Source organism: Alosa alosa, chromosome 13 (assembly GCF_017589495.1).
Source record: "Alosa alosa isolate M-15738 ecotype Scorff River chromosome 13, AALO_Geno_1.1, whole genome shotgun sequence".
NCBI classification, from domain to species: Eukaryota; Metazoa; Chordata; class Actinopteri; order Clupeiformes; family Clupeidae; genus Alosa; species Alosa alosa.
The window spans coordinates 5,035,212-5,062,387 of record NC_063201.1 but is presented as its reverse complement, the minus strand read 5'-3'; the positions used below and the strand labels follow the sequence as shown (position 1 = coordinate 5,062,387).

Here is a 27,176-nt window from a genome sequence, read left to right as displayed (position 1 = left end):
TCTGGAGTTTGGAGACATTGCAGACATAAATAAAAATTCTACCAAATCAGACAAAATACAAATCGGAGAAGTGGAGGAAGAATTGAAGACATGCTAAAAGTATGGTAAATTAGGGGTATTAGACTACTGAAGGGATGAAAAATAATAGGGAGAGGTAAGTCCACCACAAAAGGAGAGAGAAAAAAGAAATGGAAAGAGGTAAAAAGCGCAGTGACAAATTGGTCGAGTGTGTCGCGAATTCCCTTTTAGATTTAAAGCCGCGTGTAGCCTATCGTCATATCTTTCCAGAGTAATTTATTTTCTCATTTCTCTCCCTCCCTCAGTCCCCCTCTCTGTGAATTTATCTGTTGGCCCCCGCGCGCGCTCCAGTCACGTGCGATTGAAGAGGGAAAAAAGTCAATAAAAGTCTCCAGCGACAACTGTTTCCCCCGACGGCCTTGCGTCTCCCCAACACTATCTCTTTCTGCCCATTGTTTTTGCCCTTTTACCTTGATAAAACTTTCTTTCACTCCGCGTGACTCAGTTCCTTGTTGATCAAGCTCTCAGTCTCACCCGGAACATAACTCATGGACTAATTTAAGCCTTACCATAGGCTACTATTTTTAGCGGAGATAGCAGGGAAGCTCAATCGAGCCAGTTATTCATCTGGAATTAAAAATGATGACTGGCTGCACTCACCACTGCCAGGGACCTGTAGGACATGTGTTGGAGTAATTAAATAGTATATCTGTCGCCTGCTACAGAAACTGTGACATACAGTACAGTGACATTCTGTTTAAGCACAGAAGTTAATAGCAAGGCTCGATAATACTTAACCTTCAGGGCAGTCCTGCTGTTTCTGCTTTCCCTATGGTGAGGAGCTGTCACAACAGCAACTAGCTTCACAGCACACTACTCCATCTCCATGGTGACCTAAAGATAGTCCCATATAGAACCAGTAAAGCCAGTCCCTACTACACTTGGCGCTGCTGTTTAGGGAGCCACATCAGTTATTGTCTGATTCTTAAGAAAAGTGCCCCAGCCCAGAATAAATGAAACAAACGCACAAAACACAGAGTCAACAAGCCTCTGGTAAGAAACACACTGTGTCAATATTAATCTTACTGACAGAAGATCGAAAGATAGCATCTGTCACACATCATCCTCTCTCTCTGCTGTCTGACTGTGGGAGGTGGAGAAGAAGGGAAAGAGAGAGAAAGAGAGAGAGAGAGACTGATGGAGGTATGAATAGAGGGAGGTTGTGTGGGAGACAGACAGGTAAGTATAGGAGATGGAGAGTCTGGAGGAAAAGAGAAGGTGATGGACACAAGAGCAGAGTCCATTTCCCTGAGAGCAGCAGGGAAACAACACGCTGAATATATGTAGAGAACAAGAGAACGAGAGGGATTGAGGGAATACACAGGGGACATTTTATGCGTTTTATGAGCATCCAATGGCTTCCATTGAGGCACCATTCTCTCCCTGTTTTTATTTACGGGCCTGGTTCAGACTGCTCTAGAATTGTCCAGGGGATTCTGTGTCCTATATCCAACTCACAAGAGGAATAGTTTGGTAATGAATTGCAATAATAGTATGAGCTCCCAAGATTATAAAACAATACGACTTAAATGATAAGAAAACACTCAAAACACTGACTTATACAAAAAGCTGTGTGACTGCAGCTAACATCTCAGCATCCTCTCTAGGAGTTGATGTGAGTGTGCAACAGCCCAAATAGGAGATCCAGTGGAAGAAAGACAACATGGTGACTAGTCAGGTGGTGGTTTGTTTTTTGGGGCCTGACGTAATTGTCAGTGTGTGTGTCTAGTCAGTCAGTAAGTAAGTAGCATTTAATTATATAATTAATTTTTGACCAAAATTCTGCTGTAGAGAGTACAAAAAACCCCAGATAATAAATATACACACAAACTCACATTCAATCTAACAAATAAAATGATTGTAGGAAAGTGCAAAAGCGTAAGGTATCTGTTACTTTTCTGTACAGATCCTCGGTCCTTAGATCGAGATTAAGAGATCAAGATCCTTAGATGTGACACAAATTATCTTTTAAAAATCCATATACTTTGTACTTTATTGCTCTTTCAAAATTAAGTATCAAATCAATGCTCTTCCATTCTTTCAAGCTATGTCTTTTTTACCTTTAGATAAGTGCCCCTATAAAAATCAATGGTTACTGTCCATTTATAGTCCTTTTCATAAGAGACTTTGAAGTTACCTTTAAAACAGATACAATGAAGTGTACCTCAAAGTAAAAACATGTGGTCTTTTTGGATTTGAATAATATTATTTAAGATTAGTCACTGCTGAAGATACAATGGTCAATATTCTTTCCCCAAGCATACCTCCCTGATGTCAGTGACATTGTCACGCTGTTATGTGTCTTTGGTCATGGCAGTCATGAAATAATCAGCTAAATCAATCATTTCACTGAAAAGTGCAGTTAGGGATGTAAGCCAGAGAAAGATATCAACCATACAGACTATGGGGACCAGGTGTAAAACAGAGACATGGTTCTTTGTGAGTGCTATAAGTGTTTGTGGGTGTCACAACCAAAAATGTCTGTCAAGCTGATGACTTTCTCTGATGGTTCTGCACAGTGCTCTTCATCCAGGCTTCTCTTCAAATGGAAAAACTATTTATGGAACCATTACTGTTTCTAGAGGGCTGACGTAGAACCGAAAACAGCTAGGCCCATTCAGATTAGATAATGGTATGAAAAAGTTGTCCATATACATTATAAAACATCACTAGGCCTATACTATGCGGCCGTAGAATGTTGCAGCTGCAGTCTGTCTGTGTGTGTTCTGCTTTTCTTGTATTCAGGTCCCGCCTCCTAGCCTGGAAAAATCCAAACTCATTCACGAAGTGAATAGAGTCTGGTGACTCACGATTGGGATTCACTTCCAACACTTGCATCACAATGGGCGATTGGTCAGCCTTATGCCAATCACATTGATCCTCAGAGATTCTTAACGTTACTTCCTACTTCGCCTAAACTTTACAAACTGACAATAAACAGCATCGACAGTCAGGAAACAATGTATGTGGGTCTACCTTTGCTGTAAATAAATTTCAGAATTTTTCCAAATGCATTTTCTGATGTTTGGAGGTGTTGCTGCTACTGTTCATCACAATAAGTTTCGGTTTCGTCTTCCCCTCTCGTCGTTGATTGGCCTGACATTTTTCTTGTTTGAGGGAAAAGGTTATGAACTATGGTGTTCCAGACTAGATCTGAGGGATCTGAGGGAAAAGATTATGAACTATGGTGTTCCAGACTAGATCTGAGGAAAACGGTTATGAACTATGGTGTTCCAGACTAGATCTCCCTGAAAGAAGATCTAGGTGGGCGGGGCCAAGGAACAAATGCAATGAACTCTATTAACTCTATCCAAGAACTCTATTTCCGGCAATCAAGAAGGAGGTGGGTAAGGCTACCCACCTCCTTCTTGATTGCCGGAAATAGAGTTCTTGGCTGGGCTGATTGGGCAGCCCTTAAGGCGGGGATCACATTAGCCAGCGGCAAGCGGCAGCGGCAATCGTAACAGAACACTCAGACCATAATAAGTTCTATTTCGTTCCTATGGTAACACAAATGGTTTGCCTTGAATACGCTCGCATTGCGCTTTGAAAGTTGAACCAAGTTCAACGCTCAGCTTCTTCAACGCTAGCGTTACGCCAGCGTTGCCACCGTTCCGCTGCCGAACCATAGAGAAATATAGAAAACCTGCGGCTTGCCGCTGGCTAATGTGATCCCCGCCTAGAGGGCTCGAGATGGCGTCGGGACAGGGCTTTTGGGCCCAACAGCAGATCTGTGGTTGTGGGAACTGTGGATGGCTGCGTGTATTGTGTTGTGTTGTATTGTGTTGAGTGTGTGTCCGTAGCTGCTTTAGCTGTGTGATAGTGGTTGCATGGTCATTAGATCTGCTCATGCCTAAAAACTACTGTTGTAGTGTGTTCGGGATCGAAAATAAAAACTACTTTGATGTAGTGTGTGCCTGGGTCGGCAAATCTGCTCCCAGTGAGGAGAGTGGTTTCTTTGTAGCATGTGTCGGAGATTACAAATACTGGTCTATGTGCCAGTGTGGGCCGGGGTCGGCAATCATCCTCCCTATTGGTTGAGGGTGTTTGTGTCTTAGCTTTTACTTTTAATTTGGTTTATTTCATACTTAGTTTTGTTACTGTCCATTGTTCCGGCACCTTCTCGTCTGAACTTTTATTTTGATTTATAAATAAAACATCATTTTGTTCATACATCCTTGTTCATGTTTACTTTTTCTCTTAAACTCGTCATGCCTTCGCATGCCCTATGGAATTAATTATGGCAGGCGTAACAAAACTATTCCTCCTTCATTCTTTTTGCTTCATGTGAGCATTTGCTTCATTGCATTTGTTCCATTGTATGTTATTCATCAGGGTGGTTCTACACTCTTTGCAAGTCATCTTAATTTATTTTTTACTTCCATGTTTGTTAACTGTGTTTCTATATCCTTTGTGCTTCTGGGTCTCTACACCACCACACGCAGTAACTCTCTATTCCATCCTCCACCTCCATCTTCTCTTTTGCCCCTTTCCTCCACCACGAGTTCAACCACATCCTTCACAAGCTCCCCGTTTCCTCTGCGGCCTTCTCCTCGCCTCTCCACTCTTCCTCTCCCTCTTCCTCTTCATTCCCACAAATCCTTGCCTCCTCCACCCGTCTCCACTCTATCCGCTCCTCCTCCTCCTTCTCTCTCTCTCCCTCTCTCCCTCCCTCTCTCCCTCCCTCTGCCGCTCTTTCCCCTGTGATAAATGAGGCTGTCTGTTGGGTGCAGTTCATATTTACTGAGCAGGGGTGCGCTCACTGTCAGCTTGCCTCTCCCTCCACAGCTCTATCGCCACGCTAAATAGACAGACAGAGCAAAAGGTTAGGCTGGGGGCGGAGGAGAGGAGAGGAGAGGAGAGGAGAGGAGAGAGGGATAGTGAGGAGGGGACAAGGAGAGATGGGGGGGGGGCTTGGAGTGGTCGCATCGCCGTGACATAGCAGCTGCAGAAGCCTAAAAGAGTTACCTTTGATTTCTGCGGAAGGACTAGAGGAGAGGGTTGAAGTGGTCAGCAATAAAGGCTGATATATAAAGAGAGTTGGGTTTGTTTGTGTGTGGGTTTGCAGGGCAAATGCAAATGACAAACTCCTCCATTCACTTCTGTTAACTATTAACCCCCCACCCCCCGTACCACACACCCACACACCCTCACACATAAACACACTGTCACTACCTGGACCACTTGCCCAGTGCCTCTTCATAAGAGATCGAAGAGGGGAATTTCTCCATCACAGCTCTGGGCCATTTAAGCACGCAATCAAAGCTCCAGCCATTAGTGTCTCTTTTTCTGAAAAAGAAAAAACAGCAGCATCAAAATGATATGCCACTTTATCTATACCCACACACCACTTACGCACACACACAAACAAACAAGCACAAATACAAGCGTGCAAGTACTCTCCATCTCTCTCTCTCTCTCTCACACACACAAGAGGTGTTTATAAGGACCATAAAAAAAGAAAGTGGTGTGTTGACCTGTGCGTTTGACCCCTTCATGAATGAGAGAAGTGGATCTGGGCTGGCCTGAGCCCAAAGGGACACGGAGCGGAGCATCGCAAAGCCCCTTCAGGCCCCCAGCAGACGCTGCGCTCTTCCCACACACACTGACCCCCAGGGCCGCACGGTGCCCGAGGCGGCGTAGCGTGACGACACCGGTGACACCGCCACAGCTCTTCAGCAACGTGTTCCTCCTTGCCAAATTGACAAAAGCACAGACTGTAAATATGGCGAAAATTGGATGGCGCAAATTACACACACTATATCCATGGCACGCCGACAAAAAACAGACAAGAGAAAAGGGGAGAAAAAAAACCCAGACAGACCAGATTTTTATAGAATCCAATGTTGGAGTAATTCAATTTTCGCCCTGAGCCCAAAAGCCTAGTGGCTGTCAGTCAAAACAAAAAATGTTTTTGTAGGTCATTTCAGATAACATGTGACATCCTTGTTGATATAGGCCTATATAGTACTTATAAAATGCAATATGTTTTCCCCTTTACTCTTGATATGCCTTCTGTTATATCCCATTACAACTTATCACTACAAACATCGTAGGCCTAAACACCAAGAGGTCAAAGGTAGGTCTACTGACTGAAATATGGAAAACGACTCTTAAAGGTCACATTTAACAATTCATATGGCCTTGAAATAGACACACAGTTACATAGCTCAATACTACAGACCATACCGTACATATCTCCAGCGTAACAAAAGGAGATGCTTTTTTTAAAACCACACAAGGTATGTTGAACAAACAGCATGGCTGCCAACCCCCTAACTCCCACTTCCCCCCAAAACACATGCTTATTTATTCTTGGAGAGGTTCGTTGTGGAAGGTGTAACATGCTCCCTGTGTGCCCTCAGGCCCGATCAAAGAGCGGCGTGTGTGTGTGTGAAAGAGAAAGCCAGAGAAACAGATGGCACCGCTTCTCACTTTAAATTCCCAGATGTCTCGGTGGACAGCTATCTGTTTCCCCCTGGTGCCACAAAGAAGGAACTACTCCCATTAGTACTCCCTGGCGACGGCCCCGGCAGGGCAACTTATCTGCATTAAGGCAGCTCAAGGGGACAGACGGTGTCACATCCGCCCAATATGATTGTAAGCATAAGGACGGTGACGTGCCGTTAAAAAAATCTCCATCGGCATTTGCCCTCATGTTTGGAGGATGCATATTCTCTTTTCCCCCCTGATGACCTGAACTCGAACTGTCCATCTTCCTTCAGTGCTCCATCGAAACAACCAAAAGCACATTTGGTGCGCAATCCATCTCAATTTTTAAAATCTATTACCTTTCTTTGTATGGCCCGCTCACCCCTGCGCCCGATCTTTACGAACCGCGCTGTTCCAACAATTATTATGACTACGGCAACATACACACACTAGAGAGAGAGAGAGAGAGAATTAAAGAATACACTGTGCCCATTTATCTCTTCAACCCTCCCCCTCACGAAGACATCAGGCCTAGTAAATGAAAAATGGACACGCTTTAAGAAGTATTGATTCTAGCTTTAAACAAAGGTACACTCAATATTATTTAGCTCTAAATACATCTTTGTTATCTGTGTTGGAGTGCCAGTTACGGCCCTGTCCTCGTAATCACAGACATAAAAATAATAGGCCAATTCCACATGAATTAACCGAGACAGGCTTGTTTTGGGGCCTTGACCGAGTGATCCATCTCCGTCTAGTCGTTGGGAGAGAGGATGTTTGAGAGAACATCTGAGGGTGTAGGTGAGTTTGTTGCCAAACTGAGCAACGTTATTTTCCTTTTAATATCAGGAGGTCTTAATTGCATAGCACAGAAAGCTATATAATCAGGAATTGCTCTTAACATTAACACAAACAATCATAAGCTTCAGGACTGAGCCTATTACAGCATGAAATAAATATTATCAGTGAAGCCTAGTAACTAATCATATTTATGATTGGCCTATTTAATGTGTATTTAGCCTATCAAAACAGTAGAGGCTAATAAGCATGCAATTCATTTGTTTTGCTTGATTTGAGAAGAATGGAGGTATTTACTTCAAAATAGCAAATTTGAAGAGATGCACAGCTGATATATCAGACTAATGAGATTATCCTCATCTTCCCATCTCATCTGGAAAAAAATAAGGAGACAGGCCCTTTACCACACCTCTTAAACTAACAGTTTAATGAACAGATGAGATAACACATTTTAACATTAAATGTCTTAAATATCCACAGAATTTATTTCATGATTGGGCCACTCATCAGTGAATCAGTGCTTTTGTATATAGTATAGACAGTGACTGACTTTGTTCCCTAATTTGAATGATGGGTTAAGTGCAAAGTCTAAAAGTCTATTGGCTATAGAGCAAGGTTTTAAGTGCAAACATCACTGGGTCAACTCAGCAGATAACATAAACAAAGCACTTCGTTCATTCCTTGACTATGCACATTGCTCTTCAGAGTTAAATTAAGTCTCACTGCATAAGGTCTATGGTTCAATATAACTAGGGTTAAGAAAAGAGCAGCATTACAACTTTGACTCTCACCTAAATCCATTGTGTCAATTAATTGACAAATACCAAATACATGACAATCCTGGTTGCTTTGTAAACAATAAATGTGAAACAAGAACGAGAAAGAGTTTGTACAGAAAGCTTTCCAGCCTTTCATATTTATTAATTTCATGAGCATAGATACAATAAAAATAATTAATGAATTAACACAGTCATCACTTCTCTTTCTACCCCAGCCTGTCAGGAATAAATTACACATCATTTGGATACTACCTGCTATATGAAGCACACTGTAATCAAAGCCTTGGATGTCATATCTCAACATTAATCATAAGGATTTAGCCATGTGAACGGTATATGAAATGACAGTTGATCACTAGGATGACTGACGTATCAAGCTTTAAGTCAGTCAAAAGTATCTTGCTATGTGGCAAATTAACAATCATCTCCAAATGTGATATTTTAAAACAATCAGTACTTTGGTATTCAAAGTGATCACCGTCATGCAGCGATGGGCAATAAAAAGCAACACCAAAAATGTGAGGAAGTTGACCTCAAGCCTAATCTACTTAGTTTACGTAACGGCATTGTAAATCATCGTAAATCTGTGAATTTACATTTTCAATCCACTTTCCATTTCATTGGTGATGACCGTTACCGGCATCCCACCAAATCTCACCTTCCATCGTCAGTGGACTAGGAAAGGCCTAGAACATCTGTGATCAGACAGGACACAGAATTGTGAATGGACTGCACTTATATAGCGCGTTTCTACTCCTACGAGCACTCAAAGCGCTTTACAATGTCTCACATTAACCCATTCACACACACTCATACACTGATGGCAGAGGCTGCCGTGCAAGGCAAGGCCAACCTGTACATCGGGAGCAGTTTGGAGTTCAGTGTCTTCCTTAAGGACATTTTGACAGGGTCAGGAGAAGTAGGGTTCAAACCAGTAATCATCCAGTTACTGGACGACTCCTCTACATCCTAAGCCACCACTGCCCTACTACAATGGCAATGGACGGTCAGTGATGGTCAGCAACGGACAGTGAAATTGCTTATCAGCAATCTAGTCAGTGATCACTTCATGGATTAATTGTCACTGTTGTTTAAGTTTATTTCAGTGGTATTAGTGTCAGTCATAACCTACTGAAGGGTGCATTTAACACACAGTCTTGAATCTGTCCAAATAGGATGCATTTCTCTGTTCTTCCGTCCTTGGGTGTCCGTAACATCAGGATAACCGCTGCTCTTGGCCAGCCACTCGTCCCTCAGTGGCTTTTGCGGACATGCCCACTCAGGTGGTGTGCCCGGCTGAAGGTGAGCGGGCAGTGCGGGCACAGGTACGGCCTCTCGCCGGTGTGCGTGCGCATGTGGGTCTTGAGGTGGTGCACCATGAGGAAGCCCTTGCTGCACTCCTGGCAGGTGTAGGGCCTCTGGCCCGTGTGGCTGCGCCGGTGCTTGCCCAGGTCGCCGGAGTTGTTGTAGCGCCGTGGGCAGTCGGGACACGCGTAGGGCTTCTCGCCCGTGTGCGTGCGCCGGTGCTTGGTGAGGTCGCCGGACTGGGCGAAGCTTTTGCCGCACTCGCCGCAGGCGTACGGCCGCTCGCCGGTGTGCGTGCGCTGGTGGTTCTTCAGGTGGGCCACGCGCGTGAAGCGCTTGCCGCAGGCCGTGCAGTGGTACGGACGCTCGCCCGTGTGCACGCGGAGGTGCTTCCTGAGCACGCTGGCGTCGGCGAACTGCCTTCCGCACTCGCCGCACTGGTGCGTCTTCTCCTGTGAGAGAAAGTGGAATAGAACATTACGTCCAATATTCCAATATGTGGTTTAATGTTCTGCATTTCTCATTAATAGGTCACTTTGATACTAAAAGTATGATTGTATGTGTGACTGTATGATATCTGTGCTGTCCCTGTGTATATCTGTGTGTGACTGTATTTAGAGATAAGCTGAATATTATGACTTTGCAGTGTTTCACTGTTCTGCATGGCTCGTCAGTAGCTATCTGCTCTGATTGCCAGGTTGCCACTAACAGTGTAGTCCACTATTACTGGGTCTTCTAGGGCAGCCGGCCTACTGGTTAGTGCTTGGACTTGTAACCCGAGGGTTGCCGGTTTGAATTCGACCAGTAGGCACGGCTGAAGTGCCCTTGAGCAAGGCACCTAACCCCTCACTGCTCCCCGGCGCCCGTTGTTGCAGGTGCAGCTCACTGCGGCCGGGATTAGTGTGTGCTTCACCTCATTGTGTGTTCACTGTGTGCTGAGTGTGTTTCACTAATTCAATGATTGGGATAAATGCAGAGACCAAATTTCCCCTCACGTGGGATCAAAAGAGTATATATATATATATATATATATATATATATATATATATATATATATATATATATATATACACTCTTTATATATATTACTTATACTACTTAAATCTTCGCGCAAAATGACCATTCGCCCGGTGTGCGTGCGCTGGTGGTTCTTCAGGTGGGCCACGCGCGTGAAGCGCTTACGCAGGAAGCCGTGCAGTGGTCGCGGGCCTACCGCCCGATGCACGCGGAGGTGCTTCCTGAGCACGCTGGCGTCGGCGAACTGCCTTCCGCACTCGCCGCACTGGTGCGTCTTCTCCTGTGAGAGAAAGTGGAATAGAACATTACGTCCAATATTCCAATATGTGGTTTAATGTTCTGCATTTCTCATTAATAGGTCACTTTGATACTAAAAGTATGATTGTATGTGTGACTGTATGATATCTGTGCTGTCCCTGTGTATATCTGTGTGTGACTGTATTTAGAGATAAGCGGGAATATTATGACTTTGCAGTGTTTCACTGTTCTGCATGGCTGCGTCAGTAGCTATCTGCTCCGGATTGCCAGGTTGCCACTAATCAGTGTAGTCCACTATTACTGGGTCTCTCTGGGGGCAGCCGTGGCCTACTGGTTAGTGCTTCGGACTTGTAACCGGAGGGTTGCCGGTTTGAATTCCGACCAGTAGGCACGGCTGAAGTGCCCTTGAGCAAGGCACCTAACCCCTCACTGCTCCCCGAGCGCCGCTGTTGTTGCAGGCAGCTCACTGCGTCGGGATTAGTGTGTGCTTCACCTCATTGTGTGTTCACTGTGTGCTGAGTGTGTTTCACTAATTCACGGATTGGGATAAATGCAGAGACCAAATTTCCCTCACGGGATCAAAAGAGTATATATATATATATATATATATATATATATATATATATATATATATATATATATATATATATATATATATATATATATATATATATATATACACTCTTTTATATATATTACTTATACTACTTAAATCTTGGTATCAAAATGACCATCACCTGGCTGTGCGTGCGCTGGTGCACACGGAGGTTTCCCATGACGGCGAAGCCTTTGCCGCAGTCGCCGCAGCGGAAGGGCTTCTCGCCCGAGTGGCTGCGCAGGTGGTTGCGCAGCTCGGTGCGGTGGCTGAAGCTGTGGCCGCACTGGCCGCACGGGAAGGGCTTGAGGCCCGTGTGCGTGAGCAGGTGCGAGTTGAGGTGCGTCATGCGGCCGAAGCGCTTGGCGCAATGCGGGCAGGCGAAGGGCTTGAGGCCCGTGTGGATGCGCGCGTGCTTGTGCAGGCTGCTGTTGTCGTGGCGCCCGACCGCGAGTCGAGCACCGCGACGCGGCCGGCCGGTGTCGAGGCCCAGCGTGCCAAGATGTTTCTGCACCGTCCGGTAGCCCTTACCGCAGCTGGGGCACCGGAAGAGCAGCTCCTTGCAATCAGGGCTCCTCGCGGCCGGACCCTCGCTGTCCGCCTTCGCGTCGTCCATTTCGTCTCTCGGCTCGGCCGGGGCTCCTGGCGGCGGGCAGTGGTGCGGGCCCTGGCCCCACGTGCCGGCGAAGCTCTTCCCGCAGCGGGCGCAGCTCAGCTGCCCGTCGCTGCTGACCGTCTGCAGCCGGTGCCAGCGCCGACAGTGCTTCTGGAGGCTGGCCAGGTAGTGGAAGGAGCGGGCGCACTGTGGGCAGGTGTGGCGCTTGCGGGGCGGCGGCTCCAGGGGCTTGGGGTGCGCCTGACGCTCGTGGGCCTGAAGCTGGCGCAGGGTGAAGAAGCGGCTACTGCAGTCGGGGCACTGGACCATCTGGCGGAGGCCCTCTGGCTCCTCTGCCGCCTGCTTCTCCAGCAGGGCATGGTACTCCAGCTGATGGGTCCACTTCAGGTGCTTGTCCAGGTAGGAGCAATCGGTGAAGGACATGGAGCAGTGTGGACACGGGAAGAACTGACCAGAGTGGACTGTGAGAGAAGAGGGAAAGGATGAGGTTAGTCACGAGTATACACTTATAGCCTATTCACATTCATTTCTTTATTTAAAGTTGAATAGATAAATGGACACACACACACACACACACACACACACACACACACACACACGTTCTCATGAAAGAGCACGAAAGTCCTTCTATGCATTTAAATTAAGAGAATGTTTTGTCTTTGTCAGAGAAGCTGTGCCAGTTTGTTTCAATAACAATTCCATCTTGGGTGACCCTAAGCAGCCCTTGGAAAGTTTCCATACAAACTCCAATAATTTAGAAAATTAGGAGATTTTTAATGTGTAGTGTGTATGGGACATGTTTTAACAGTTGTGTTAACCTGGACTCTAAGGGTATTAAGGTTTGGTCTGTGATGATTCAACTGAAATCATGAAGTCTGAATTCACTTCAGTCCTACCTGTATCCGAGGCTTTACCATCCTCAGATGCCTCCAGCTTGATGTCTTCATCCTCTCGCTTAACAGGGCTTAGATCTTCCTCTCCTGACGGTGAGATCTCGAAGTCAGATTCTGGCTCTGTTTTTATTTGCATAGCCCACGTCTCGCAGCCCGGTTCTTGCTTGGGAAAGACAGGTTCCGAAGGACAGGGCTCTGCAGATGTCGCCTCTTCTTTGATTGACTGCGTTTCATCGTGACTTGGTTCTTCTTTAATTTGGACTCTGTCAGAAAGGCTACAGCCAGCACTAGCCTCTGTGTATCCAGGGCGTTTGGTTTTGCACTCGACAAGTTCATCTACTTGAGGCAAGCGTTCTAACTTCACAAGCACTTCAAGATTGTCTTTGTTGCCTGTTATCCCATTCCTCTTGTGGGAGAATGGCTTCTTTTTCGCCGAGGTGACTTTCATTATTCTGCTGGACCTTATGAACAACGACAGCTAGCTACTGCATGTTCCCTGCACCCAATTTAATAAAACTGCCTATATGACAGATAAACACGACTCTCTAGTTTAGCCTACCTTAGTTAATGGTCAGTCCTCCTTTAAAATGGATGGTGTTATCCTTGAGACAAGAAGGTTAGAAGTAAATCGTGCGTATCAAATAACAAGGCTACACAGAAAATAACTCAGGTCATTGAAACTCGACACGACAAAAAACAGCTTGAAAATTAAGTGTGGATTTTAGCACAGAAACATATAGGTATTGCCATTCTGTAGCTAGTAACATTTGTAGGATTAGCTAGCTGAACAAAGTCTTATTGTCTGTCAGACTACTGATCTGTTTTTAGCATGCAAGTATCCAATTTCTCACAACCAGTCTTGACTTGTCCTCTTGCAATGATACTGGAAAAAGAAACGCCATCTTTCAACACTCATCAGTCTTTTTGGTAACCGTCCCTTTGCGTTTATGTAATAGTCTACCTGGCCGAATCAGTCAACTAAAAACCTCCTTGACACTACCATCTGATCAAGTGTTGATACCGGAAGATCCTTCTTTGCTTGCGTCGCGTCTCACATTACGTATGTGACGTTCAACCAACCACGTCGTTCTGCTGTCATGACGAAACAATTTAGCACTGAAAAGCCAGTCTCTGAAAAGTAGAACGAATCGGTTGTGTTCTGCAAATGCCTAGTTCTATCTGGCGTAGAAATAAAAACCATTCCATCCACTCTTCTGCAATCCACTTAGCTTATTCTGCCGGCGTCTCACATAATTCATTGTGCACTCAGTCCTGGAGATGCAAGGGTTACACATCAAGAAAGGTTGCTACATATTTAGCTAATGTGAAGACGTGTCTCTCTTCTTCCTGTCATGTCAAATGTTCTTGGGAGTGTGGTTTTCGCCATGCCATTACATTCTCTCCACATTAATTGCAATTAACCACTATGGTTTGAATAATTCAAATGACGTTCATTCAGCCTGTCTTGGCCAGGACAGGACAGGACAAGTCTCATGATGACCTCACCACTGTGCCTGAAGGATCTAGGGCCTTTCTTTTCTCTATTCACACCACTTCCTCGGGTGAGGTAATTCAGTCTCATGGATATCACTGCTTTGCAGGTGATATAGCTACTCAGCTTTACCTGTCTTTTCCACCTTATGACTTTTGAATTTGGATTTCTGCATGCCTTAGGGATATTTCAGTGGATGAAATATTAACTCCCTCAATCTCTCCAAAACTGAGTTTTTGGTGTTTCCAGCTCATACAGCTATTCCCCAACAGAATAAACATCCAGCGCTTGGTCCATCTTCAATGAGCCTGACCGATTAGCCTACTCTGAGCATAGCTTCAGCTACAAGTCATGTTGGTTTATCCTTTACAATATCCGGAAGATCAGACCTTATCTGACACAATATGCCACACATCTTGTGTATTGTTCTTTCCTATCTGGACTATTGCTATTTATTGTAAACTGGCCCACCTGCTTGTGAGACCATTAAAGATTATTAAGAATGCAGCATGTCTGGTGGTCACATGTAACTCCTCTGTTAGTATCTTCATTGGCTTCCTAGGCCTAGCAGCCTGACTTAAATTCAAATCCACTCTGGCCTAAAGCATAAGAGGTTCAGCACCTTGCTATTTGAATACCATGATCCATCTTTACATCCCTTCTTGCCCACTCTGCGGTCCTCTGATGAGCGAGCGTCTGCTGTGTCGACCATCAGGGATGGACAAAAATACATCAAAATGTATGTAGAAATAAAATACCAAACACCCGACTTATACATGCCATGTATGTGTGTGTTTCTGTGTGTGCGTGCATGCGTAATAATATATCCATTTACTTTCTTGATGTTCGGTAATAGATGTTCTACTTTGCATCAGCAATAATGACTCAATGACTAATTCAAATGAATGATAAGAATGATTAGAGGCCACACTGGAAAAAAAAAACCCTGCTGGATTTACTTGATTTTATTGTGTACATCGGTTGCACATGAATGTTGTGCCATAGTATTGACAAAGCATGGTTAATCTAAAAGCATAACATATGATACAACTCAGCTCCAAGTTCTACTGGTCCCTAAACATAACCTTCTTTAAGAAAATTGTTTGATAACTGTTGTCAACACTGTTAGCTGCGTGATTATCTGTCATGGAAACAGTCATGGAATCACAATGAAATGGTGACATCAGGAAATCCCATGTGTTCATTTGCCTTACTGGTTCAGTACGTGGGTGCTTCACATTGATCTTACATTATTCTGTTGGATAAATTCATTGCTGTGGTAAAATAGGTCAGTTCAGCGTAATAATTGTGTTTAAAAGAAAACATGGGTTTGCTTAGTTTCATGTTTTGTGGTTTAGTAACTTTATTATGCCTCAGGGCATTTCAACTTTATTTGAAACTATTATGTTAAACTAATGTAGTGTTATACTGGAAGTCACTTAGGACCAAAGCATCTGCCAAATACCATTAACATAAACAAGTCCATCCTGCTGGACATTTAACTGAGCTGATGTAGCGCCCCCTATAGGTCAGATCACCAAGTGCGTCTACTGTTCTAACTCTTCTGAATGAATAGTTCAAAAATCATCAGATTGTCTTTATGAATATCTGAGAAAATAACAACAAACATTTTGTGCTAGGGCATAATTGTATATTTCATATTTTATCCCTGTAGACAAAAAAGTGTGAGAGAAAACTAATTTAAAGAAAAGTCCGTAGACCGAGACACATTTTAGTGTTTTATTAGATTTACCGACTGCAGACCAGGACAGCAAGTCAGTCAAGCATATGACACCATCTTCTGTACAAGACTTCCTCTCTTAAAAAAGACAAGCCAACCAATGTAATGTACAAAAATGAGAGAAATAAAAAAAGCACAGTAGCAAACAACACAAAATATCAATAACACAACCTGAAACACATTAACACTACCTGTGGATGCTGACTAACTGATGTACATGATCGACAGAGTGAGTGACGCAGACTGAACAGTGTTCCGGAACTCACCAGGCTTCTCTGTAACATGGACATTGCACTGTCATCAACATACAGTAATGCTGAATTCCAAAGAAAAAAAATAGCATACTAACTAGTGTTTATCAAATATTTTGAGTATTCAGTCCTTAAATATATATCACTTATGAGGGCATTTGGACTTAAGAGTTCAGCATTAACTGTGCGAAGAACTCTACTGTCTTACAGTCATAGATTCTGTCACATTTAATTTGATCAACTTTATTGTGTGGTGAAATATCGGACATCTAGGTTTGGGGTACATCAAATACTGCATTGCTAGTAGCTAATATTACAACTGAACATACATAAAATAAATCCAACAGCAAAGCAACAAAATCCTTAAAATGAAAATACTGTAATTTCATGATTAGGTCCTTTCTTTATGACTATTTTAATAGTCTCTCACCAGGAGGCAGACTTACATTTGACTGGACCGTTAGTAATATTCATTTATTGTACATTTTCTCTTACTTGTGGTTATTTTCTAGCTTTCCCTTCTACAACCAATCAGAGTATGAGAAAGAACCACTGTAGCTCTCATTGGCTGACTCAATCATCCAATTAAAAAGAGCTAAAAAGAACATAACAGTCTAGCATCAACATGGCCAAACTAGTCTATGAAGCACATCAAACTTGTTGTGAAAGATAACCATACCAAAAGAACCAATCAAACAAACAAACAAACAAAAGGGCTCACAGAGATGATAAAGAGTTCCTTCATGAAATGTGTGCGTGTGGCCGAGGAGTTCCATGGTGATGACGACCTTGACCCCCCCCTCAAAAAAAAAAAAAAAGAAGAAAACTAAACAATAACATAAAATAAAATAAAGCACGTCCAAAACAAGAAGGCTTAGAAAACAGCCAGACTAACCCTTGATATCCATCACAAGTCTTGCTCATGCAATGAAATACAGTCACAGCACCTCTGTTGAAAAAGGCATTTGCAGAGAAGGTTTTTAAAACGGGAAATACAATACATACTGTTACAACCTACATCAAGGAGGGGTAGATGTAGACGCTGACTCCTATATAAAAATGTGAACACAACTGAGCCGTTATGCGTTTCAATTTACAAGCAGTTTCATCCTTGTCATGAAACTACAAACACAATTTCAAGTGTTTGTTTCCCTCGTCTTGTTTGTTCCCCTAATGTTGGACAATCAGGTTTTTGAACATTCACGTGGACTTCACGTCCACCATATCTTTGCTCTCACTGGCTGTTCAGATTGTCACTCAAGGGATCATAAAGCACATATTGGTTCTGATGCAGGTACACACCTTTCCCATTGGTCAGTCCTTAGGCAGTCTGTCTGAATGGGCAAAGCCGATGGCCAAGCATAGTGCATTTCTGTGGGCTGCAGCCTTGGTCATGTGACATTGAAATGAACAAAGAAGCCATAAATAGACATGTTATGTAAAAGAGGTTGCTTAACTCATTAATTACACAGTGTATGTACATGGATGTGAACACATTTAGCCATCTGACCACGCGTCTCACTCCCCACCTTTGTCCCTTTGTTTTTGGCCTACACTTTTTAACACACTTCAAGTAACATTTCAGAACTTAGGACTTTCAGAGAGCTTTGTAACCTTCAGAGATGGTCTCCCTCTCTCTCTCTCTCTCTCCCTCACTCCCTCTCTCCCTCTCTCTCTCCCCCTCTCTCTCTCCCTCCCTCTCTCTCTCTCCCTCCCTCTCTCTCTCTCTCTCCCTCTCTCTCTACTCTTTCACTCTCTACCTCCCTTTTTCTTGCCCTCTTTGGCCTCATCTCACACATGTCCATCTCCCCCAGATCATGCTCTTGACCGCTCACATGGCCATGGTGGTGAGGTGCTGATGTCCCAGCAGGCCCTTGCGTCCTCCGCCGGCCCCAGTGTGCGTGCCGGCGCCGCCGCCATGGCCGCAGTACTCCTGCAGGTTCTGCCGCAGCGTGACCAGCGCCGAGCCCAGGCAGGCGCGGTTGGGCGCCAGGAGGCCGCCGGGCAGCTGGAAGAGGACGGTAGCCACGCCGGCCATGCCGTCGTCCGTGGGCTCCAGCGTGATGGGGCCCACCTTGAAGGAGGAGTAGGAGAAGCCCATGAGCTGCGAGAGGAAGGGGTCGGAGCGGCAGAAGTGCTGGTAGCTGCCGTGGGTGGTGGCGGGCGGGTGGTGGTGGTGGTGGTGGTGGTGGTGTGCCGGCGGGTTGGCCGTGGAGGTGGGCGCGTAGTGGTGGTGGGCGTTCAGGTAGTGCAGAGGCAGGTGCTGCCCGCTGTTGCCCGAGCCGAGGGCCGCCAGGTGGTGGTGGTGGTGGTGGTGGTGGAGCGCGGTGCCCGAGCCGGGGTCCTGCTTGTAGGACGGGGCCCCCGAGCGGCCTCTCTGACCCATCACCACGCCGCTCAGCTTGCCGCTGCGGGCTTGAGCCAGCGAGACGCTCCCGCCGTTGCCGCCGGCCACCGGCAGGTAGATGAGCTGCGGCTCCTCGGGCTCCAGGTAGACGGTGAGCTTGGCGAAGGGCCGCGACGCCATCTTGGTCATCTCCTGGATGTGGCGGCGCTGCTCGCGGCGGAAGTCCAGGAACTGCTTGACCTTCCAGAGGAGCACGCAGACGGACAGGAAGAGGAAGAAGCAGGAGAAGAAGACGGAGAAGAAGACAAAGAGGTCGATGTGCGCCTGGTCCTGCCGCAGGAAGAGCAGGCCCTGCGACTCCCCCCCCCGCTCCTCCGTGCCGACGCCGCGCAGCGCGATGTAGAAGCGGCTGGACTTGAGCGAGTGCACCTCGTGCGGGAAGGTGACCACCACGCGGTCGCGCACCTCGCGCACCACCAGCACCGTCTGCGGCTTCCACACCGTGATGTAGGTGATCAGGCCCTGGGCCTTCTCCTCGCGGATGTCCCGCTCACCCACCCCGCCAGTGCCGCCGCTGACCCCGACTGCCCCGGCTCCTCCCGACCCACTCCGCCCGGCGTGCAGCTGCAGCGGGGCGCCCAGCAGGCCCGAGGACGCCGACGACTGGTTGGCGAATACCTTGATGGGCGACGGCTGGAAGGGCATTTCCTTGTCGCCGTGGGAGACGGGACTGGCGCCGCCGCCGAGCACGCTGGCCTCGTCCTCGATGCGGATGTTGTGCACGCCCGAGCGCTGGTCCACGTCCACGACGAAGGTGTCGTGCGAGTTGGACACGTACACCTCCACCTCGCCGAACGTCACGTCGATGGTGACGCGGATGTCCACGTTGGTGAACTTGGGCTGTGCGGCAAAGAAGACGGTGCGTCCCCGCGGCAGGTTGCGGATGGACGGATCGTGGAAGCAGTTGGTCTGCGAGGTGGGGTCGAAGCAGCACTCGTTGTCCACGTTGAACTGCCGGTAGCACTGGCGTCCCTTCACTGGGGAGCCATTGAAGGAGTCCTTGCACTTTGCACACTGTGGACAAAAGACAGGAAGTGTGAGAGTGAGGCCGTGTCCTAACAGGATCCAAACGAGCGACTGTCAATTTTATCTGTCTACACCAAATCCGTTAAATATGCCCTTCTATTGAGTCCTATTCACGCTGCTCGCATCGCTTGCAGTCAGGACACTCCAACTGAAAACAATGGAATTAAACGGATTTTATTGCTAAAATTCCCTCGCGTCGCATCTGGTTAGGACATGGTGTCACACAGACAGGCAGATGGAGCAACCCAACAACAACAACGACAACAACAACACTACATTTCATTGAAGGGATGACCGTTCCAGAGGGATGGTGTGGCAGCAGTAAAGGACTGACCTGTAATCTGTAGCACTCTTTGCGGTCATTAGCAGTCGGCAGGCAGTTGACGGTTTCTGTGTTGTTCTGACAAGGGCACCCGGAGCCGTCCATATTACAAGTGGAGGCGTGCCCGTTACACTGACACCTACAGGCGAAAAGGGGTAAATGCAAATGCTTCTGAATAAAAGTACCAAAAAACTTCAAATAATACATATATAATTTGCATGTGTTTAACAAATCAGTTAATGTAAGACATACTATATTTTCTCTTAGATTATTGGGAGCTTTTAAAAACAAACAAAAAAACTATACAAGCCTAAGTCTAAGCAGTCAATGGACCTTGAAAGTTTCTGAATGAAGGCAGCAGTCTGACTCATCAGGAAAAATGCATAATATAAAATCAAAATACAAAAACTATGTATTTTGAACAACATTAGCACAGTCTTTTCAGAATCGCAAAGACACAGTGTGCACTAACAGTAGCACTAAAAAAACAGTAGCATAGAAAAGAGCCAGAGTTTTCATGTTCCACACAAACCAAGGGAATGTTAGAGGAAATGAGCATGCGAGATGTGGGAGAATGAATGTGCAAAATGTCGAGCATCGAACATCCCTCACTGAGGCACTTGCATCGATTAACTGTGGAGGCAAATGCTCACATCTCAGCACTTCCTCTCTGTGTTGAAATTATGATTGGAAAACAGCAACCTATTCAAACTTTGGAAAACAAGGCCATCATGGAGAGGAAAAGAAGGTTGCTAACGTTCCACAGGGGAGCGGCAGTATTAGCTCCCATCCATATGAAGCGTCCTCTTCACACAGACGAGCAGCAGCAGCAATAGCTGGGATCCCTCACAGGAGATCAATACGAGGAATGAGAGACGGACAACCTTGAGGCGGCGCTCAGAGGAGATTGGACGCGCAGGGGAGCTCATTTGATTCCATTTATTTCACAGCGCATACTGCGGGATGTTTTTCTTTTTTTTTTTTTGCATTTCCCGCGATGCTCTATTTACAGTGACGGCAGGGCAGGGCAGGGCAGGGCAGAGTGGAGCAGAGCGTAGCGGAGCAGAGGTCAGGGACTCACTTTTCACACTTCCCCTGCAGCAGGAAGTAGCCCGTGAGGCAGTTGTCACACTTGTCACCCATGCTGTTGTTCTGGCAGTTCACGCAGACCACGTCGTCCTCGGTGGGCCCCTTGGCCACTCGCTGAATGATCTGCAGAGAAAGAGGTGTGGGTGAGACCGCCATTTGAAACTGATCTGCAGAGAGAGAGGTGTGGGTGAGACTGGCATGTGAAAATGACCTCAATTCAGCATTGAGCTCAGGGCAAGTTATGTAACATTACACGGAAAAAACATCCCAAAAAAAAAAAGAAATAGAAGAACATCGGCATTCACATTTCTTAGTAGATGTTATCTGGCATTTTTGGTATCTTTTACCTGTATGGGAAGTACTACAAATATCAGAAATGATAATATTAAAGAATATTTGTGTTTATGTCCACATTTGAAATATATTCCTTGTATGCTTCCCAATACATTTAATTGGCCTTCCATTTAATGTGGTCTAGAATAGTAACCTTTCTGAGACCAAGGATGCCATTTGCCTCATTAGAAATGTGCTTGTGGTTTTCTATCCTTTGAAACATAGAGCAGGCAATTACTAGAGGTGGAAACTAATTACATGGTCAAATGTGATAGATGTTAACTGACAGTGGGAACAACAGCTATAGTGATGATATTAACTGGAGGAGGTAAAAGCACAAAGAATTTCTGCAAATGACCGCAAATGGCATCAATTTCAGCAATTAGCTCAGTGCTTACGCTGTCGGGGTCCAGGGGGTAGTTGTTGATTAGCGCTTTCTCGTACTCGTCCCTAGAGAGGCAAACGGCACTGTTGCCGCGGCAAATCTCACGGCACGGCCGACAAGTGCCGCCGCCCACCGCCGAGCCCACAAACAGAGGCTTACACTTATCACACGACTCTCCCTGCAGGAAGAGAGAGCGAGAGAGAGAGAGAGAGAGAGAGAGAGAGAGAGAGAGAGAGAGAGAGAGAGAGAGGGAGGGAGAGAGAGAGACAGAGAGACAGACAGACAGAGAATGTAAAGAAAGGGATAAAAAAACAGAGAAAGAAAAGGGTAGAGGTGTGGAAAAAGTAGTTGATCAAGATGTGCAAAAGAAAGTCACTATATGTGAAGTACACTTAACACTGCATACTATAGATAACTGCTGCGAGTACACTTAACACTGCATACTATAGATAACTATGGGTGCGTTCGTAAATTGCCACTCCAAGCGCTCCAAGCACACTTAACCGTTTGTAAATTCGGAATTATCGTGTGTTTATTCAGAGCTTCACACTCTCGGAGTGTCCAGAGTGTGTCAGATTGAATTTACTAACGTACCCAAAATGTTCACACTATGTGTTGATCTATAGTACGTGTGAGTGTGTGCTTGCGCATTGTTCTCTAGCTAACTTACCACAGTGTTGTTGTGGCATTCCAGACACTTGTCCAGCTGGTGGACTCCGGCACAGTTGCTATGCTTGTTGCAGTGGCACTCGGACGAGCAGTTCTCCCCAATGAAGCCGAAGTGGCAGCGACACACTCCGGGCGACACACACGTGCCGTTCACACATCCCTGAGGACACACCGGCTCACACTGACCCGTCACACTGCAGGACACAGAGAGAGAGAGAGAGAGAGAGAGAGAGAGAGAGAGAGAGAGAGAGAGAGAGAGAGAGAGAGAGAGAGAGAAGGAGGGAGAGAGAAATAGAAAAAAAAGAATGAGGTAGCAGGGTGAGATAAAAAGGAGATAAAGATAAGAATAAAATAAACGCATAATCACAGTGGCAGGAACAGAAAAAGATAGCCCCTCACAATATTTACCATTATATGCTTCAATAATGTCCTGCCCTTTCACAATATGTTCCTATAATGTCTGGCCTTAGGAAATAATCTCTCACAATTTCCCAGCTATCAACACAATCTTTTCATGATAAATCAGCTGTTGAGATATTATCCAGTAATCTCTTAGCTGTGGTCTCATTATTTCTGTAGTGTGTGTGTGCGTCCTGTTGTGATGTCCTTCTATGAGGTGGCCCTGTGGTGCTGGTAGTGTACCTGCTGAGCACGTAGCCCTGGCGACAGGTGCAGTAGTAGCCCTGCGGCAGGTCGTGGCAGTCCTGCGACTTGTTGCAGTGGTGGTGACCGTTGGCACACTCGTCCTCCTCTGGGCAGTGCAGGAAGGACCAGGTGCTGTTCCATTGCGGGCACATGTCCTCGTTCACTCCTACACACACACACACACACACACATAGTTGATCAGTGAAGGGAGTGGAGAGCTTACAATTCATTAATTGTCTCTATCTGTATGTTCCAATAGGTACAACTCCTCACTAAACCAACACATTGGCAATCAAGCTGATGGTGAGTTAAGTTCCTAAACACTGGCACATACTTATTATACACTTATGCTCACTGTATTCAGATTTATCACATATTTATTATTAGGGCTGTCAATCGATTAAAAAAAATAATCTAATTAATTACATACTCTGTGATTAATTAATCACATTTATAATTTTTGCTATGAAAGTATTTAAAATATTTAAATTCAAATTAATCATTGAATAATCAGCATTAGTGACATTAAAGTTCAAAAACTCTTTTATTATTATTTTCACTGTTCAAATAATGGCCATAATAATCTATGATATGACCTAATATGCTGAGGAAATAACTTCAAAAGTGCTTCGGGAAGAAGTTTTTTTTCACATACAAGGCATTTCAGGCCACAGATATAACCTAGGGGACACAATGAAAATAAATTAACACTCCCCTCAATGTCAACACTTATTTCTTTGCATTGATGTGCTTAATTATAGAGTTGATGAACTCCGGTGATATGCAAATTCCTTGCTGCAGACATTGCAGAGGACTTTATTTTCAACACTTTTTATCAACACCATCAGGCCGTTTTTTAAAATGTTCCAATCAATGATCCAGGCAGCACATTTTCTTCTCTCTCTTTCATTTTACAGTCTAATTTTTACTGACTAGAACGGCTCTGGGTCAAAGGTCATACAAAATCGATTAATCTGCACTAATTTTTTTAATCAGTTATTTTTTCACAAATTAATTATTCGAAATTAATCAGTTATTTTGACAGCCCTACTTATTGTAAGCCCTACACTTATGCTCACTGTATTCAGACTTATCACAGATTATTATACACTTATGCTCACTGTATTCATACTTATTATACAGTTTTGCTCACTGTATTCAGACTTATCACATACTTATTATACACTTATGCTCACTGTATTCAGAACTAGATGTACCGCAGAGCGGTACAAAATATGACCGCCGCCCAGTCCAGCACATTTTTTCCACAAAAATAAATCACGCTGAAAGGCCTCACTAAATTGCACTATCCACACTCAATTCTCACTGGTATCTGAGTACCAAAACATGATTAGTTCATAGATTTCACATGTAAAATTCATTTTATACAACCCCACCCCCATCTTGCCTGTTCATAATTTTGAGAAATTCTTGAATTGTGTGCATGTGTGCGTGTACACGTTTATGTTTATGTGTGTGGGTGTGTGGGTGTGTGTGTGTGTGCTTGTGTGTGCTTGTGTGTTTGCCTGCGTATGTGTGTCTGTGCATGTGCATGCATGCGTACATATGTCTACTGTGTGAGTATGTGTCATACGTATGATTACTGTGAATGTATGTGTGTGCGTGTGTATCTGTTTATGCACATGTGTGCACATGGAATGGGTTAACATGACCCCTGGAGGCAAACATCCGGAAAAAATTGGTCATCCTAGGCCCTACGGTTCTCAAGATATTCACAGAAAACTGTGTCTGCCCTACCCTCCTTTCAGGGGGTCCAGTACAGGGGGGGGGGGCTACGGATTAAAAGAACAAAAAACGATGGTTCCATGCTATCCATGTGGGGTTACATGCCCACCAAGTTTCATGTACCCCGGTCTTTCAGTGTCCCGGGAATTCTTGTTGGTGTACGGTCACTAAAATTTACACATAAATTATTTTATTGTAAGGCCCCCCATGAACGAAAGTTCACAAAACTTGGCATGCATTCGGAGGATGTCATCATGATCCTACACTTTCAATTTCGTGCAGTTTTGACCATGTCAGCCAGAGATATTGTGATTACAACACCTAATTTTTTGCTTTTTAATTTTTAACTAGGTGGCGCTATACATGAAATAAGTGGTAATGGGATGGGTTGACATGCCCCCTTAAGACCAACATACAAAAAAAAAGGTGGACCTCCTAGGCCCTACGGTTCTCGAGATATTCACAGAAAAATGTGTCTGCCCTACCCTCCTTTCGGGGGGTGCAGTCCAGCGGGGGGGCTACAGATCAAAAAGAAAAACGATGGTTCCATGCTATCCATATGGGGAAAAAAATAAATAAATAAAAAATCTGACTAAACCTATATGACCGCCGCGCAATTATCACAGATTTATACAGTTCTTCAAAACTGAATCTGAAACTTTCAAGTTCTATTTAAGTGGCAAACCATAATTTCAAAAGACACACTGTGAGAAGTATCTTTCCTCAATCTGGCAATAAGCCGTATAACATGCAGGATAATGTATTGCCCTTTGGTCATTATTGGAAAATATATTAGCGGACGATACATTATCCCTTATTCATTCTCCTACCACCCCCAGTGATTGGCTCACCGTCCAGGCCTCCCTGCAGGCAGTGTCCAGCTCCGTTGCCCCCGCGGGCCGCACACCATCCGCACTGCGGCCGAGCGATGCATTGGGAGCACTGGTTGAGCTGGGAGCACTGGGGCGAGCAGGAGTCCCCACTGGACAGCAGACGCCCACACTGGCCCGCCTCGCAGCGCAGGGGCACGAACGACGGACTCATACACTAGCAGAGAGGGAGAGAGAGAGAGAGAGAGGGAGGGAGAGAGGGAGGGAAGGAGGGAGGGAGAGGGAAAGAAAGAGAACATGATGATCAAAAAACTAAACAAAGCCTTAACTGGCCTTTCTGGCTTTAAACAATACATAGTGGAGCTACTGAGCAAATGCAAGCAGTAAAGCAACGGCAAGGGCAACTGCCTTTACCCATATCTGAGCTGAAGTTGACATATTTTTCCCTGCTGTAATGTCTCAGGCTGGAAGCTGTTATGAAAATGTGCTTTGTGTGATGATACTGTGGATGTGTTTATGGCTGAGTAGAGAGAGGGGGGGCAAGGTGCCACAAGACAACATGACCCCAACATGACCCCTGTTTGTGACTGTGCTGGTTGGTACCTGCTGCAGTGCCATGCTCCAGATGCAGTGCTGCCAGCCCCCGTCGGCCCCGTGGGAGGCCAGGCACTGGGTGCAGCCGGGCAGCTTGTGGCAGGGTTCAGGGCAGGGCAGGGGCGGAGACGACTCCACCTGCATGGGCGACACGTTCAGCAAGCCGTAGCTCAGGCACGTCCAGTCGTAGGTGGGGTTGACGCTCACGATGCGCCGTGTCTCGCCTACACAGACACACACACACACAGATACACACACACACAGAGTTGATCAGTGAAGGGAGAGCTCACAACTGTCACAACTGGTCTTCTTGCAGGACATTCAGTTCCAACAGCAAATCTAATGAAATATAATGAAAATATGATGCTCTCTTTTCAAAAATAATGCTGCTTTTGAGATGTCTCGTAAATCATCGTACACTCACCCGTACAACATGTACCAATGAGTGGCTTTAGGAACGCCTTTCTCTCGAGCCACGGGGGGCATTAGCAGGAGGCTAGTCATTGTTATTGTTTTGTGCTACATGTAGCCTCTAGCTAAACGGCTGGAAAACAAATTGTTACATTGTATTGCACGCACAGCAAGACCGTGCAATGCATGAATTGGTGACCGGATTGAAGCAGCAATGTAATCTAGTGTGTAAGAGCATTACATCAACTTTAACATGACCACATAGTACATATGCAAAAAAAATACACGTCATCTCATCTCAACTATGGGCGCAGCCATGTTTGTTGTAAGGTTGTACCCTCAAGTACTCTGAGGTAAAGTGGGCGTGCCTGGCCAAAATGCCGCAAGAAAGCTGGGTAATTTACACTTTCCAACTCGGGCGGCGGATTTACGAGACATCTCGAAAGCAGCATAAGGGCTTTGTT

General features: G+C 45.4%; 2 protein-coding genes across 2 annotated transcripts in view; both read right to left on the bottom strand.

The window, feature by feature from the left end:
* Positions 1-8,194: 8,194 nt before the first annotated feature.
* LOC125305704 (oocyte zinc finger protein XlCOF6) lies at positions 8,195-13,903 on the bottom strand. Its single transcript, XM_048260614.1, has 5 exons — positions 13,331-13,903; positions 12,775-13,232; positions 11,405-12,339; positions 10,513-10,689; positions 8,195-9,874 (listed from the first exon to the last, which is right to left on the bottom strand). Exons 2-5 carry the CDS (start codon positions 13,217-13,219, stop codon positions 9,341-9,343), a joined length of 2,091 nt encoding a protein of 696 aa, XP_048116571.1. The 5' UTR covers positions 13,220-13,232; positions 13,331-13,903; the 3' UTR covers positions 8,195-9,340.
* Positions 13,904-17,969: 4,066 nt separating this feature from the next.
* The window catches only part of megf8 (multiple EGF-like-domains 8), a 46,604-nt gene continuing 37,397 nt past the window's right edge, over positions 17,970-27,176 (bottom strand). Inside the window, exons 37-44 of the mRNA XM_048262005.1 lie at positions 26,311-26,525; positions 25,729-25,924; positions 23,129-23,297; positions 22,488-22,680; positions 21,831-21,995; positions 21,092-21,222; positions 20,023-20,149; positions 17,970-19,676 (exon numbers count right to left, since the gene is read on the bottom strand). Of these exons, the coding sequence (XP_048117962.1) occupies positions 18,087-19,676; positions 20,023-20,149; positions 21,092-21,222; positions 21,831-21,995; positions 22,488-22,680; positions 23,129-23,297; positions 25,729-25,924; positions 26,311-26,525 (2,786 nt within the window). The 3' untranslated portion in view covers positions 17,970-18,086. The remainder of the gene's footprint in view (positions 19,677-20,022; positions 20,150-21,091; positions 21,223-21,830; positions 21,996-22,487; positions 22,681-23,128; positions 23,298-25,728; positions 25,925-26,310; positions 26,526-27,176) is intronic.

What these genes read in the sequence shown, in the direction of transcription:
- LOC125305704 (XM_048260614.1), bottom strand. Translation starts at nt 13,219, where the DNA reads ATGAAAGTCACCTCGGCGAAAAAGAAGCCATTCTCCCACAAGAGGAAT. An exon ending in TGGTAAAGCCTCGGATACAG is followed by an intron (nt 12,340 to 12,774) that starts GTAGGACTGAAG and finishes CTTCTCTCACAG; the next exon opens with TCCACTCTGGTCAGTTCTTC. An exon ending in GCACGCACACCGGGCGAATG is followed by an intron (nt 9,875 to 10,512) that starts GTCATTTTGCGC and finishes TGGAATATTGGA; the next exon opens with CGTAATGTTCTATTCCACTT.